General features: G+C 35.1%; 1 protein-coding gene and 1 non-coding gene across 2 annotated transcripts in view; both read right to left on the bottom strand.

Annotated features, from left to right (window-relative positions):
- The window catches only part of LOC123552778 (DNA replication ATP-dependent helicase/nuclease DNA2-like), a 124,756-nt gene extending 111,260 nt beyond the window's left edge, over nt 1-13,496 (bottom strand). The window contains exons 1-4 of the mRNA XM_053542100.1: nt 13,441-13,496; nt 11,468-12,665; nt 8,925-9,462; nt 7,502-7,666 (exon numbers count right to left, since the gene is read on the bottom strand). Of these exons, the coding sequence (XP_053398075.1) occupies nt 7,502-7,666; nt 8,925-9,462; nt 11,468-12,665; nt 13,441-13,479 (1,940 nt within the window). The 5' untranslated portion in view covers nt 13,480-13,496. The remainder of the gene's footprint in view (nt 1-7,501; nt 7,667-8,924; nt 9,463-11,467; nt 12,666-13,440) is intronic.
- A 3,268-nt stretch (nt 13,497-16,764) lies between these two features.
- Nucleotides 16,765-16,837, bottom strand: Trnaa-ugc (transfer RNA alanine (anticodon UGC)). The gene has a single exon. It is a non-coding gene; the product is annotated as a tRNA-Ala (tRNA).
- Between the last annotated feature and the right edge of the window lie 206 nt (nt 16,838-17,043).

Genomic DNA, 17,043 nt, shown 5'->3' with positions numbered 1-17,043 from the left:
TTAAAACTCGAAATGATGAATGAAATTCATCTTGTATATGATGTTTAACTTGAAATGGTACATTGATCTGCACCTGTTCTGTTTATTTTATTCATTTTGCACGTTAATGCTGCATTTTCACATTTCAGCGAACACGTGTAGTAAAATGACGATTGACATACATTTTCACAACAGCCAATCAGAATGGTTTTGTAATCTAGAACGGAACTTCACCAGGAAAGTTCAAGCAAGTTTTTTGTGTAATGTTAAAATTACTATAAACTACGCGTTGTTTTTCTAAGATAAGATGTATTGAAAAAATGTGACCGGTACACAATATAAAAATAAATTACTACTTGTTTGATATCCATAGTACACATTTAGCGTACTGCGTGTTTTAGGTATGAAATGTGCGACTGAAACGGGTTTGTATATTTTCCTGTTCATGACCATGGTTCTTATAGAATACCTAGGGGTAGGGTATAACATGTACGGAGGCATTTTCTTTCTGATCTGGTGCCAGTGTTTTCGATTAGGAGTGTGTGGACATTTCTTATTTATAATCAAAGTGGTGTGGTAACTGACAACACTGAGTATAACACTTTGAAATAACTGGGAAAGACAGCCATGAGTGAAAATTTAAAATCTGGCATTCACAAGTGAAAAATATTTCAATCTGACATGTAAAAACAAGTGAATGAAGTATTGCCAAGCAATACAAAGTCCCCTACTAGAAGGCACCTAATTTTCTCTACTGCAGTAAAGCATAATGAACTGATATCTGTCAATGATGTATAAACAATATTGTATAAATATACTTTGTGCATTCGGGCATAAATGTACTTTTAACATTAAACTAATCAAAGTTAAGGGGTACTCTAGTTTACTGAATACATTTTATACATAAAAATACACCAACCAATTGGATGTACTAAACTTGTCTCGTTGGCGCAGTAGGTTAGAATGAACGTCGCATACAATGTATTAGGTCGGTGTAGGTGTGGGATCGAATCCCTGAAAGGTTAGACTTTATTTTTTTTGATATTTTGATAACTACATTGTATAATGTCCAGCTTTCTTCACGAAATAAACGTGTAATTTTGTGAAAGCAAGTTTGTGAATATACTTTATTTAAAACATGTCACGGTAACAATGTCCAAACCGGTGTATAGATATAGCGATGACGCTAGAGAAATTATTAGAAACGCTTGTAAATTGAAATATTTTCTGATATGAAATATATTTTGAGAGAAAAAATACAAAAGAAAACAAGTGGGGAAAATGATGAAACAAGAGCTGTCACAGGAGACAGCGCGCTCAACTATTTCGATGCTGGATAGTGAAACTGGGCACATCTGAGGAAACTAGAGCTGTCACTGGAGTGTTTAATGACTCCAATTGTGGATGAAGATATTGCATAATAGCCTGAGTCTATGTCAAAAATATCAACTTAAAGTAATAAGAGAGGTAAAGATAAAATGTATCAAAACACTATATAAGTATATCCTAAGCAAAAAGGGGCATAATTCATTAAATATTGGTGCCAGAGTTATGCACCTTGTGTCAAATGGTGTGGGTGATGATGTTGAACAACTATTTTAAGTTTGAATCAAATCCATTCAGTAATAACAGAGACAGAGTGAAAGTGCATCAAAACTTCAACCTAAAATTCTAAATCAATAGGGGGAATAATTAATAAAAATTGGTGCCAGAGTTATGCACATTGCATCATATGGTGTGGATGATGATGTTGAACAACTATTTTAAGTTTGAATCAAATCCATTCAGTAATAACAGAGACAGAGTGAAAGTGCATCAAAACTTTAACCTAAAATTCTAAGTAAAAAGGGGAAATAATTCATGAAAAATTGGTCCCAGAGTTATACACCTTGTGTCATATGATAAGGGTAATGATGTTGAACAATTGTTCAAGTTTGAATCAGATCCATACAGTAATAACAGAGATAGAGTGAAAGTGCGTAAAACTTTAACCTGAAATTTTCAGTAAAAAGGGGAATAATTCATGAAAAATTGTGCCAGAGTTATGTATCTTGTGTCATATGATGTGGGTGATGATGTTGAACAACTATTTTAAGTTTGAATCAAATCCATTCAGTAATAACAGAGGTAGAGTGAAAGTGCACCAAAACTTTAACCTGAAATTCTAAGTAAAAAGGGGGAATAATTCATAAAAAAAATGGTGCCAGAGTTATGCACCTTGTGTCATATGATGTGGGTGATGATGTTGAACAACTATTTTAAGTTTGAATCAAATCCATTCAGTAAAAACAGAGATAGAGTGAAAGTGCATCAAAACTTTAACCTGAAAATCTAAGTGAAAAGGGGGGATAATTCATGAAATATTGGTGCCAGTTATGGCCCTATGTCAGATGATGTGGATGATGATGAGAAGTAAGTATTTCAAGTTTGAATCAAATCCATCAAGTAATTACAGAGATAAGTTGAAAAAAGAGAAAGTGTAAAAAAAACTTTAACCAAGGTGGGGACACGGAAAGACGCCGACGCCGACGCCAACGCTGGGTTGAGTACGATAGCTCTCCTTATACTTCGTATAGTCAAGCTAAAATAATTCAAAATAGTAAATATTAAAGTGCAGGCAATAAAATATGATACATACTTTTTCAATTATAATTATAATACAATAAAAAGAAATTCTCACAGGTTGCATGCATGCCATGTATCAGGGCCAATCACACTTACAAATACACTGTGCAGTCTTTGATTACAACTCGGTTAATTTCTTATATAATATACCTATTTCTTATGTAAATCATCAACCGAGATGGTCTGAATACCAAATCCACCTTAGTTAATGAACTTGCCCAAAGGTCATTTTTGAAGGTCAAAGTATATCTATACTATATATAGTTATATACAGTATGTTATAAACAAGACTTGGATTAAAATTTGTATATATAAAACCCTATAGTTGTTTTCATATAACATTTTTGGCCGATTATCAAAAAGGTAACTTTACTTATAGTAAAAAAAAACAAACAAAAAAACAAGGAGCTGCGTTCAATAAACGCTTGATGCCCCCGGTGGCATCCTTGTCGATACAAAGCAACCTAAGTCCAAAACAAGGTCAAGGTCAAACTGAGGTAAGGTGATGTTTGAAGATGAGGAATGGTCACAGGTTACATCTGCATTAGTATCAAGTTATTCTAGTAAGGGGTATTGATGCTAGACGAAACGGTCCCATTTGGTTAACCTCGTACGGATGGACGAACGGACGCACGGACTGACATGACAATCACTATATGCCTCCGTCATCAGTAGATGCCAGGGGCATAAAAATCCATTAAGTCCACACAAACTCTTTACAAGGAAGAGATAGGTCAAAATACACCTAAAAATTGGATGTAACATGCACGTTGTACCACAGAAAACTGGTCTCGATTTTTCCCTATGGCCTGTAATAAGTAAGTTACAATATAAGCTGTTTATAGTAATAACAAAGGGACATAATTCTAAAAAACAAGAGTGCCTCATGGTGGTGGATATTTATGCCAAGTGACATCAAAATCCCTCCATGCATAAAGAAGAAATGCTACGGACAAAGTCATTCTTAAATTTGGCATTTGACCTCTAAGCGTGACCTTGACTTTAGATCTAGGGACCTGGTTCTTGCGCACAACAATCTGTCTCATGATAGTGAACATTTATGCCAAGTTACATCAAAATCCTTCCATGCATGAAGAAGTATTCCAGACAATGTCATTTTTGTATCTGACCTTTGGCATCTGTGTGTGACCTTGACCTTTGACCTAATGGACAAGGTTCTTGTGCATGACACTCCCTCTCATAGTGGTGAACATTTGTGCCAAGTAATATTCAAATCCTGTTTTGCATGACAAAGTTATACACTGGACAGGAAAAATGTCCCATTAACCTTTAATCTCCAAGTGTGACCTTGACCTTTAAGCTGGGGTTCCGGGTGTTGCGCATGACATGTTGTTTTATCATGGGGAACATTTGTGCCAAGTAACATTAAAATCCCTTGATGGATGTCAGAGTTCTGACCCAGACAGGAATAAAAACCCTATTGACCTTTGACCTCCTATTGTGACCTTGACCTTTAAGCTAGGGGTCGGGGTTCTGCGCATGACACATCATCTTATCATGGGGAACATTCGTGCCAAGTAATATTAAAAAACCTTCATGGATGGCAGAGTTACGTACCGGACATGAAACAGACCCTGTTCATGCCACATTAACATTTGACTGCCAAGTATGACCTTGACCTTTGAGCCAGGGGTCTGAAAGTTGTGCAAGACACATTGTCTTATTATGAGGTACATTTGTGCCAGGTGATATTAAAATCCCTTCATGGATGACAGAGTTATGGGCCGGAGAGGAAAAAAGCTCTGTTGACCTTTGACCTCCAATTGTGACCTTGACCTTTCAGCTAGGGGTCCGGGTTTTTGCGCATGACACGTAAACTCATCATGGGGAACATTTGCGCCAATGAAGGGGGACCACCCAAGGATCATTCCTGTAAAGTTTGATGGATTTCTGCCCAGTAGTTTTCAAGAAATCTTTTTTAGAAAATGTTGACAGGACGGACGGCGCACGATGCACAATGGACATTGAGTGGTCACAAAATCTCACCAAGAGCCTTTGGCTCAGGTAAGCTAAAAAAGTAAGTCAGCAGGTCAACATCAAAGTTAAATGAACCCCTTCTTGGGGTATCAGGTAATTGTAATTATACAAACTAGGAAATATGATCAGATAATTATTTAAATATTTTTTCTTATATAACTCCTATAACAAGTAACCCTCCAGGCAGGGGCTGCTTTCACCCCAGGGGCATAATTTGAACAAACTTGTTAGAAGACCAGTAAGCAATCCGACATACCAAATATCAAAGGCCTAGCCCTTGAACTTTCAGACAAGAAGATTTTTTAAGGGTTTCCTTACATCAGTCCATGTAAAACTTGTAACCCCTGGGTTGGGGCCTCTTTTCACCCCAGAGTAATAAACAATCTTGGTAGAGTCCACAAGGCAATGCTACATAACAAATATCAAAGGCCTAGGTCTTGTGGTTTTAGGCAGGAAGATTTTTGAAGTTTTTCTCCAGACAAGTCTATGTAAAACTTGAGACCCCTGGGTGGGGCCTCTTTTAATTTCAGGTGCCACATGCCATATATTCAATGGTCTACGCCTTTGAGTTTTCAACAAGAAAACCAAAGCTCTGTATGGATTTCAAAGCTTTGGGCAATTTTGAAAGGGGCCACCTGTGAATCATTCCTGTGAAGTTTGGTGTAAATCTGCCCAGTGGTTTTGAAGATTTTTTTAGAAATTATTGACACATGAAGCACGACAGACATCGAGCGGTCACAAAAGCCTTTGGTTTAGGTCAGCTAACAAATCAGTTATACATTTGTGATGAAAAATCACATAATATACAGTATAAAACTTAGTGGTTTTGTCAAACACTGCTATTAACAAACACTTTATCTGTTCGTAAGGCCACACCAAATTAAAAAGTTGTTTATCGGATTTGACGCTCGTATATTTTCAGAAACACACACACAAAAAATTTTTTTGTTTGTTTTTGACTTGCGCTCGCCCAACTGAAAAAATTCAAGGCCAAATTTTTGGTGCGCTACTTTTTTCGGACATAAAAGTGTACAAATGCTTATTATTCCAGTCCCAGATTGTTCTAAAATTTATATAATCACAAATAATACATTTCGTTAAGAGCTTTAGTTTTTTTCAGTCCTCAAGTAGAATAATATTAATGCATGTTAACCAACATTTCAGACCTTAATTGAGACTTTAAAATTGTTTCAACAAATTCAATCTGTTAAGAAAGTTTAAAATTAGAACAAGAGGGAGCTGTTGATCTGTAAGACAGCATGCTTGACTTTTCTCAGTCCTTGACACTGAATTAGAGCTTTGCCAGTGAAAAGGGCATACCGGTACTAGTCAATAGCTTTGAAAGTAACAGAGATAATGGATATTATATAAAACTTTAACAAAAAAAAATCTATGTTAAAAAGTAGCATAACTCTGTCAAAATAGGAATAACTGAATTAAGTCACAGTATGCCTTCTATAAATAGCACCTACCAGAATCCACTAAGTACACATTTCCTGTGGACATCTCCCGGCTGTGAGCTTACATCCAGTTCCACATGATGTTTATCATTGGAATAACTGACTTTAGTCACAGTATGCCTTCCATAACTAGCACTTACCAGAATCCACTTAGTACACATTTCCTGTGGACATCTCCTGACTGTGAGCTAACATCAAGTTTCATCTGATGTTTATCATTAGAATAACTAGGGCTGTCATTGATTGGGTCTTTGGCATATCGACGATACCGATATATCGGAAGACAAATATCGACGATACATCGATATATCGATTATTAAGTTAGATTAACAACCTATTTGTTCATGGGCATGCTATATACCTTCTTGTTAATGTTATGTTTAGTTTTATTGCCAACTTTTTATATTACTGTTTGATTGTGTTGTATTTGTATCTATGAAATAAATAAAATAAATGAAAATTAATGAAATCTTTTATAGATCTTCATTGTGCCTTCACTCCTCTTTTTTATTTATCCTACTTTACAACCTAGTAAACTATAATACCAGGCACTGGAGTCAGGTTTCAAACAGCTAAAATTCTGTATTTCTCTTCCACAGATATCTATTTATTTATTAAATTAATTAATTTATTTCTTTACAATGCTTTTTTTTTTATTTTTAGCCTGTTTCGTACCCTGTCTAATTTTTACCTTGCACTTACTTTCGGTACTGGCACCGCGTGTTTTTTTTTGTTTGTTTTTCTTTTTTAACTTCTGCCCAAGTTTTCGATGGGCCTCAAATTTGTAGTGTTTGACTGTTTGTTTGTTGTACTGAAAGGCATGTTTAAGCAACACCCTGTGTTTCTACGAACCCAAACAAAGCTTTTCTTTCCGTCTTTTGACTCTGTTTCCACTATTTAAGCCGGCGACGGCTTCCTCTTCGGCCATCTTTGATTGTTATTGTTACCGACACTAGCTAAATTCTGTACCTTTTACTGAGTGATCAGCTATACGCGAACAAGTAAAAAGCCGAGATTGACGTAGAAACAGTATATACACTATGTTTTTACATGCACAAACAACGAAGCGACCTTTCAAGACAGGACAACATAACTTTTTGCAAATAGATTCTGAAGTTGAGCCCTTTTTACTTCTACCCATATAGGTAGTGCCGGCTAGTGGGAAAAGATAGCTACGGTACAAGTTTAGACATTACCTTTTTTGACAACTTCCGTTACTTATGGCATATTTTTGCAGGCAGAAAAAGTTGTTTTAGACGGTCTGAGTGTTTATCAAGACAGTTTTTTTTTTCTCTCTGTAAAATATCGATTTTTGAAAATGGGAATCGATAATCGATCGACCAAAAAATATCGTTGATACATCGATATCGTTTCTATCGATGACAGCCCTAAGAATAACTAACTTTAGTCACAGTATACCTTCCATAACTAGCACTTACCAGAATCCACTGAGTATACATTTCCTGTGGACATCTCCTGGCTGTGAGCTAACATCCAGTTCCATCTGATGTTTATCATTGGAGTAACTAACTTTAGTCACAGTATGCCTTCCGTAACTAGCACATGGAGCTTCTGTCTGACCCGTCACAGTGTTTCTTGTTTCCCTGTAACAATTAATTTATTCTTAAATGTATCATATAAGAGTAATATCAACAGTGCATGACACTGGTTCTCTAAAAGAGCTTGATAATAATATGACAAATATGAAGTTTTAAAAAGCTGCATAAGTTATCCGAAAAAAAAAAAAGACATAAACTCCTAAAAACATGTGCATGTCTGTTTGAAGGTGACGATGTATACCAACTTTCATTTGGATTGGATGAAAAACATAGGAGTAAAGTACATTATTACATGTCATGGACGAAGGAGTAGAATGACAGATGGTTTAAACATTATGTATCCTGCATATTCAACATCTAGGGTGTAAAAACATTCACTTTCTTCCTTGTTTTGTCTGCACTGTATCATGAAAATTCAACAACATACTGTGACCTTCCAGTTTGAAATGGTGTGAAGGACATTTCATTTGTATTTATTAATCAAAGCCCAGCGTTTTCCCTTGACTTTTGAAAAAGAGGGTCATTGTGACCCCCAGTGTTTTACATCTGGGGGTCTTTTCCAAATTGTGGGGGTCATACAGATATACTAAAATTAGTATTTTGAATAAAACTTTGTTTTACTTATACTAGTGATTATACAGATTGAAGTCTTTCTTCATATTTGTCACTGAATAAAATGATAAAAACAGCTGATGTTTGACTTTTATTTATTTATGTGCTAAAATAGGTTTAAGTACTTTTTACCAAGCAGTGTTATAGTAGAAATAGGCGATCTGAACCACTGGGTCCTACTGTACTTGCTGCCGACGATGTCATAAACATCGTCAGTTGCTTTGCTTTTGAGCCATTTTTTTAGGAAACAGCAGACTGGTACTACTGGTAGTAGTAGCGAGCAGCAATAACAACTGTTACAAAATGTTAATCAGTCAAAATATCAGACTGGGTATTAAATTTGTGAAATGTGAATCGACGCAAATATAGAAAATTGGTGGCACAGTTTGCATATAATTACGAAACTGAAAGTACATTTTCAGAAAATCGCTCTTTGTAAACAAAATTGGCCTGATTTAGATTTTCAAGAAACTGCGTCCACTGTGACGCACAGAATTTATTTTTACGGGTCATTTGTCAGAAAAGTGCGACTATGACGCAGGATTTGTGTGTCAGGGAAAACCCTGAAAGCCCCAGACACATCAAAGTTTAAATTATTCATTTTTTTTTAAATGTAAAGTACACTAAACTAATGCTCACTGAAAACAGTCACTGATCATTTATATATTTGCTAGCTAACACAACAAATTACCTTTTCTTTTTAAATGGAGACAGGCCTTCCATTTGATCACAGAGCAGTTGACTATCTGGCTGCTGAGACACAAACTCTTCAATTTCCATTTCTGCTGTTGGTGTCTTTGACCTTTCTGTTGCTAAGTTACAAGGTGTCAGGTAGTGCTCTATTTCAAATTCATCATCAGCCTTCTTTAAAACATCTTTACCCTTTGTTTTAACACCTATTTCTACTCCAAGTTTTGAAAAATAATCATCGTCTTCTTTAGTCCAATCATTAACAATATCCAATTCTTTATGTTTCACTACTGCCAAATCATTTGTTTTACTCATATCATCTGCATGTGTATGACGTTTAACAATTCTGTCTGTAGTTTTTTTATCTAATAGTTTTGTTTTTGTAAAATCTGAAGCCTTAATCTTGGTTTTAGAAATTACTGAAGATTTCGATGTCTTTGATGGTTTAATTAAACTTGGAGATTTAAGTTCTTGCAGTATATCGTCAAGAGCATCATCCTGGGTCACAGATATATCTCCCTCATATTTCTCTTCACCATCTGTAAAATGTAAAAATATGTATACAAACTTATACCTTCTCTTATACAAAACTTACCATCTCTTTAATGTTAATAGTGCAAAATTAATGTCTTTTTTTTTTTAGGAGAATTTTGTCTACTCTAGATGGATCCATTGTATATTATTATAATTCAATTTTGTTGGCACAGATTTCCATGATACTGGCCTACTGGTACTGATGATAAACCCGGACAGATGATAAAGTCAACCACATTGGAAATATTCGATTGCAGTCGCTTATTTATAAAATTGAACACACCATCTAATAGTTTCCACTTACAACACCAACTGGTGTAAACAAAAACAAAATAAGTAAATATTCTGTATAAATAAATGACTTACATTTATCTGTATAAAAATATTTATCCAAAATTACTAAGGAAGAGGGTGTTCTTTTGCGCATGCTCACTGTCGCCACATGAAGGCCTGACATTGGGTCACTTTTCATTACTTGATTAGGAATGACTGTTGCAGCTTTTGGGGGAAAGTTTCAATACAATACTAGCATTTAGGAGTGACCTGTCGCTTTTATTAATAGATTTGAAAGGTTACAGGAATAAACCACTTCAGTAAAGGGGTACCCTACCTTTTTATAACTTAATTTTATAATAAATATTTAAATGACTGCCTTTTCGACAATTAGACGCCGTGATGCATTGGTACGCGTGACGGCCCAAGAATCTAACTTTTGTGAGTTCGAATTCCAACACAGATCAATATTTTTTCTCATTTTGTATATTTTTTTCATTTTATATTTTGGTAACATACATTTAAAATGATAATAATGATAAAGATGTATTTGAACTGCATTACTTGTATCATTTTTGCTATTTTCGAATATAACATAGGTTTTTCAAATATTTTTTGATTGTGAATTTTTCAACATGGTTGACATAGCTCTTGACAATTTGGTCATTCAACTAGCTGATGACACCGATTAGGAGGAAACGAGTGTGAGGATGCTCCATTGGGCGCGTGTGTTTGAAATGTATTGAATGTATAGAAATTGTATGAATGAAATTAAAAATGCAGTTGAAATGATGAAAGAAAATGAAATAAAAAAAAAACGTGAAAAATATAAATAAAACCAATTCAATCATAAAAAATCGCCATGTGTGGGATTCAAACCCACAGCCTCCTAATCGCAAAAGTTATATCGCTAGCAAGATTCTCACTCTACCAACTGAGCTATCAATGCGGTTTCAATCTGCTTAGTATTTGAAATATATTTAGTTTTAAATAAGTCAAATATCTTTCAAACCCTTATTTAATAAATGGAACAGTCTGGAAAATACAAATCTAAAAATAAAAGCAACAGGTCACTCCTAATTGCTAATACTACGAAGAAAATTTTGTAAATGACAAAGTGGTTGAATTTATCATCAGTCAACCTTCGTACAGTCCCCATTTTACAAACCCCTTTCAGGGCCTCACTTCGTGTGAGTTTGCTTACTAAATATAAATTTGAATTATGTAAAGTTTTCAGCAAATGTTAAGCTTTATTTTGATACCGACCATTGATTACAAATTGCAGAAATAAGAAAGTTACAGGTAAAAAACCTCATTTTCTGTTCGGGTTTATCATCAGTAAATGTAAAATCTGTGGCCTGAGACGTGATTTTGTGGTTTCAAAGTTTTAAATGATTAAATAAATGGAATGTCATCATTGACTGCAATATCATTTTGAGAAGATTTCATTGATCATTGCTAAATTGTTATCTATGAAATTTAGTGCCCCCATGCATTATTTTGAATTCACAGACAGTGATTACAAAAGGTGTAATAGTTTTCCCTGACTTGACAATTTTTCAGTATTATTTCATAATTTCATTACATTATTGCTACTTCCATATATATGACCAAAAACATAAAAAGATAATTACACAAAGTCAATGCGATATATATAGAACATTTTCAAGATATAATGCAGTAGCAGTTTCATCATACCAATACTCATACTTATTCATATTCAGATGTATGTTTTACCTGCAACCCCAGTTAACTGGTACTTCATCAGTATCTCACTTTTCCTTCTGTTCTCTTCTTTAGCAACCCTTTTCTTCTCAAGAAGTTCTTTCTCTTGCTTAAGTTTCAGCATTCTTTCTCTCATTTTCTTTCTCTCCATCCTAATCTGTTCTTCTTTGCTTTCTGCTTTACTTTTATTCTCCAATAAACTTGTAACACTTTTAAAGTCAGTTTCATCAACAGGGGTGTCAATTTTTCCTAACCCTGCTCCTTCTGTTACGAGCTTTTCTGTGTTTCCATCAAAATCAAGTTTACAAACTGAATTTCCCAAGGACAACTGTTTCCCATTTGATACACCATTGCTATCATTAACTTTTCCAGATTCATCACTAACAAGTCTTTTAGAGTCAGGTGATGTACCTGACTTTGCCATTCTTTTCATGGTGTTTCCATCAGAATAAATTTTTGTAGGAGTTTTACCATCACATACTAAATTGCTATTACCACGAAGATCCCCATTGTGATTCTCAGTGTCTGCAGTAACATTTTTATCAAGGTAAGCGTTCAAAGAACACGCAGTTTTCACTGTACAGTTTGACATTTCTTTTTCTTCAGGGTTAAACTGAACAGATACTGACAATAAGCTTTTCCTTGCCTGGCTAACTTTCTTCTTCATAGCTAGCTTCTCTTGTCTGTGCTCTTTTGCCTTCTGTATAGGATTTGTACCCATTTGCGCTGCTGAGAGCAAAAAACTTCGTCCTAAAGGACGTTTTGGTTTCGTTACTTCTTCTTTCTTTTCTTGAGGTGTATCAGGTATTAGACCGAAGTCATTCACTTCAGGCGAGTCTTTAACATCATTTTTACTTTCTTTTACACCGGGTGGTGTAAAACATATCTGAGTTTCTGGGATACAAGTCACTACTGTCTGTTTAGCACTGTCAGCTGTGTTTTTAGCTCGAGCCCTTTCATTAACTGAAGTTTCCACATGTTCTGCTTTACATCTTAATGTCTCTTTAACATTTTCCTTTTCATTAGGCAAATTTTGTCTTCCTGTGTTTTCAAGCTTTTTTTCCAGACCATCTGAAATGACTATCGGTTCTGTCAGCTGAAATTTTTGAGCATTTTTTTGGTGACCATGCTCAGTGAACAATGCCTTAGGCTTTGTTTTTTCTGCCGGTTTCTGCTGGAAGAAGCTGGATATCTTTTTCTGACCTTCCTCCTGTAACAGAAAATTTAAGTAAAGAATACTGGGACTAACTACAACTAAACAAAAAGAAAATCAGAAAGTCAAAATAGTACAGGCATGTTCAATTCATGCTGATGATGTATACCAAATTTCATTTGAGCTGAACGAAAACTATAGGAGTTGCATAAACAAGGTACAAATTTACTGTCATATTGTATACATTTGTAAATGTCTAACTAAAACAGTCATAGAAACCAAACTGGAACAGGACAGTCATGACAATATGCACGTTTATTATATACCTATATATAAATTCTGTAAAAAAATCTGCTTGTATTTCACAATTAAATATAAACAGGCAGAAAAGAAAATCTGTAATGTACCTTTTAAATTCCGTATTGTACCTTCCGTATTGTATGCTGCTGGGCTACTTACATTAATATGTATGACCTGACACAGTTCTATAAATAGTGCACATAAAAACTTCACTTAGTTCCATTTTAATATTGATAAACATTGAAGATTTTGTTCAATAACAAAACAACAAACAAAAAGGTAGAGGTATATAATAAAAGGGTCATTATAACTGTAGCTAGATATGAGATTTGTAACTTTTGTTTTCGTCTCTCGTGGACTTTGCAAGGTCTGATCACACTCAACTCTTGCACACCTCGTGAGATCCGATCTGGCAAAAATCCACTCAAGCCAAATACAGTATCCAAGATCAAGCTACTGTTATACAATGTAATAACCCTATTATATCCACTTATACAAAGTTTCAGCTGAATAGGGTGAAAACTGTACACACCTTGCTTTCACTGGCAGGCTTCTTTACTTTTCCCATCATCACATATTAGAATTGCCTGAAAATATATTTTCATTCTATACCATATACGTCTGAAACATTACATTCAATATTAAGCAAGAGACTGATCAAGACAAACAAACAGCAATAATTAAACAATTTTTTCTTTCATTTGTATTACCGGTAATCATAAAGGTAGTGGACAGCTTATGACATAAAAATTTGGTAAGTCATGTATTCTGTGTATGTGGTTCCAGTATTTTCCTACCATTACAAGAAGTCATGCATTCATTCTAGCATAAAACTACTGTTCTTGTCACTTTTCAGGGGAGTTTTAACAAGCAAAAAAATCAGTATTAACAGAGAGATTTTTGCGCTCATGTGTTGTTATAACACATTTTATATATGTGTATTTCGTGGCAACGCGTTAACGAATCACAGCCCCAATATGGATAATTCAAATGGAATTGATGTCAAACCAACTCAGATATTCCTGTGCATTTCATGGAAATCTAATGATGTTGAGGAAGAATATATTCATTTATTAGTTTTTTTTCAAGCTTTATGCTAGAATAGCGTTAGCGCATGTTCATTTCGTGCTAGAACATCTTCAGAATCCCCTGGGATACACTGGTACCCTCGCCCTATGGGCTAAGGCACCAACCAATCTCTCAGAATTCTGCAGATGCTATAACTTGAAAAGACATGCGTTATCCCAGGTGTTGTTTTTTTTAGCCATTTTTTAGCCGTTATTACGCTATATTCCCAATGCCAAAAAGTATCCAAAATGAGTGCAAAAATTCCCAATCTACATTCTGAAGAAAATTTCATCAAAATTGCAAAAAAAAACATTGACAAAATTATGGAAAATGCTGTAATGGAAGTATTTTAAAGAGGTTGTACAATGTGAAACAAGTGTATGAAAAAGTGCTTTAACACATCCTTACTATATCTTATGGGACTATATATTTCCGGATTTGGAACATTAACACATCAAAATTTCCAATTTTGGGGGTATAGGTTATGTTCCCAAAATAGCTAGAAAAAACCCTGTATCCCTATATTAATCTATATTTATATCCTAAGAAAAACAAACTGCCTAAAAAGAATATACATGTAATAACATTGAAATTACCTAGTGTCATAATTAATGTTTTCTTAATAAGGTAACAAGTTAGGAGTAATACGATATGGAAAACCATGGCTATTGCAACCAAAATTTGGGAAATATATGACTTAACAAATTTTCATCTTGATTAACTGTGGGAACTATTTCTATTCTTAGAGCCTAAGTGAAATTTCAGAAAACATGATCCTGCTGAAGTGATCAGACAAATCATAAGTACAGTTTTCAGGAGTCTGGTTGTAACAGTTCCTAACAGAATTGCATGTGTCAGATGTGTTATGTATATTAATCCAAACTCAATTCTATACATGTTATCATTAATGAAGAATGAATGTTTGTCGCAAATATTTACATCTGAACATATTGAAGAAAAAATGTATTTTCCTGGTAAAGAATTAGCAAAAATGATTATTTATTTCCATGTATACAAATAAGGATACTAACTTTTGGCTGTGATGACACATGGAACAAGAGCTGTCGGAGGACAGCAACGCTCGACTATTCAACAGCCTTGTCAATTGAATTAATACAGAAGTTGAAAAAGGGGCATAATTTTGTAAAAATGGGAAAAAGGGTTACGGAACCTTCATAGTGCTTATAGGCTCATAAAGTGAACAAGTGCGTGAAGTTTCAATCCTTTCCCATAGGTGAATACTGAAATACCAGCTTACATACAAAAACTTAACCAAAAACTGCCAAGTCGAAAAAGGGGCGTAATTTAGAAAAAAATGCAAAGTAGAGTTATGGGACCTACACAGTGCATGTCAGATCATGACAGTGAACAAGTGTGTGAAGTTTCAATCCATTCCCATTAGTGGGTACTGAGATACCAGCTTACATACAAAACCTTAACCAACAATTTCTAAGTCGAAAAAGGGGCATAATTTTGTAAAAAAGCAAAATAGAGTTATGGAACCTGTGCAATGCAGGTCAGTTTATCACAGTGAATAAGTGTGTGAAGTTTCAATCCATACCCATAAGTGGTTACTGAGATACCAGCTTACATACAAAACCTTAACCAACAATTTCTAAGTCAAAAAGGGGGCATAATTTTGTAAAAAAGCAAAATAGAGTTATGGAACCTGTGCAATGTAAGTCAGTTTATCACAGTGAATAAGTGTGTGAAGTTTCAATCCATTCCCACAAGTGGTTACTGAGATACCAGCTTACATACAAAACCTTAACCAAATCGGGACGCGGACGCCGACACGGACGCTGACGCATGGGTGAGTCCAATAGCTCTATTATTCTTTGAATAGTCGAGCTAAAAATGACATCAAAAATCATGTCACTCATCTCTGGCAGACCAATAGCAGGTTATTATGCCAGCTTCCTGATATATTCCAATACTGCAAGTTTTACTAACAGATTTGCAATTGTTGCAGTGGATGTTGCACGTAATGCAAGCATCTGTGTACTTGTCAACAAATGATCAAAAAGAATACAGAAATAAGCGTTTACGAGACTGTCCGGGTTACTGGGTCATCCGAAATTCTGGGTTGCCAACCAGTAGTGACAATCCAAAACTTAAAAACTTAAAACGCTGTGCTAGCCTAAGATGATCCCTGATTAAGAAAACCACACGTGCATGAAATTTTAGTCGTGTAATTTTAGGTTCTTTGTAAGTCTCTATGCGAAACAACAAAATCGCATATTGCTGATTTCATCATAAAAATGTCATCCGAATTGGGCCAATAAAAGCTGTCAAAATCGACCTTCAGAGTGCTTAAATATTCAGACACTATTTGGGTATGAAATGCTATGAATAAGTGCATCCAAAAGTAACAATGAACATGATTTCGTTTGAAACAAAGCAGCCAAAATCAGTCCTGTAAATATATATTGATATCTCTGTTCGATTGAAGTTTTATTACCTATTAATCAGGTGATAATGTGGACTAGTTTATAATGTAACATATAGAATATCATATTAACTGCCAAATATAACAATAATATAATAAGCAATAAAATCTATCTGAGCGAAAATTAATGTTTACAACTATACTTACTTACATGTAGATTCTGTCGCTGTCGTTATACTTTTTGACACGGCTACTATGACGCCGACAACTAAGATTAGTTTGACTTGGTGGGGGTCTAGAGGGGAGGTGGTCGTATTTTGTTTGTTTAGTGCGGAAGCAGTTCTCAAGCCATGGGAAGGGGGTATTTTACAGATGTTGTATTTTGGTGAGAAAATCATCTACCCAGTGTAGGACTCGAACCTACGACCCCCTGCTTGCAAGTCAGGTGCTCTACCAACTGAGCTAACCGGGCTCCTGGTTTACCAGAAGCCTCGAATCACTTCACTCCTCCTCACTTTAATAAACCTTATCGTGGAACCATAGAGCGAGGCATCAACTGTTCAGTTTCCAACAGAGTATTGATCAGGTCGGATATCCGGGCACTTCAGCGTATCGCGTTGCGTAGCAACAAGCGGAGGTGACAGCAAACGCTAAATTGTAATTGAAAAGCGTTTCATG

The sequence above is a fragment of the Mercenaria mercenaria genome, chromosome 4 (genome assembly GCF_021730395.1).
Source record: "Mercenaria mercenaria strain notata chromosome 4, MADL_Memer_1, whole genome shotgun sequence".
NCBI classification, from domain to species: Eukaryota; Metazoa; Mollusca; class Bivalvia; order Venerida; family Veneridae; genus Mercenaria; species Mercenaria mercenaria.
This window is presented reverse-complemented; position numbering and strand designations above follow the sequence as displayed.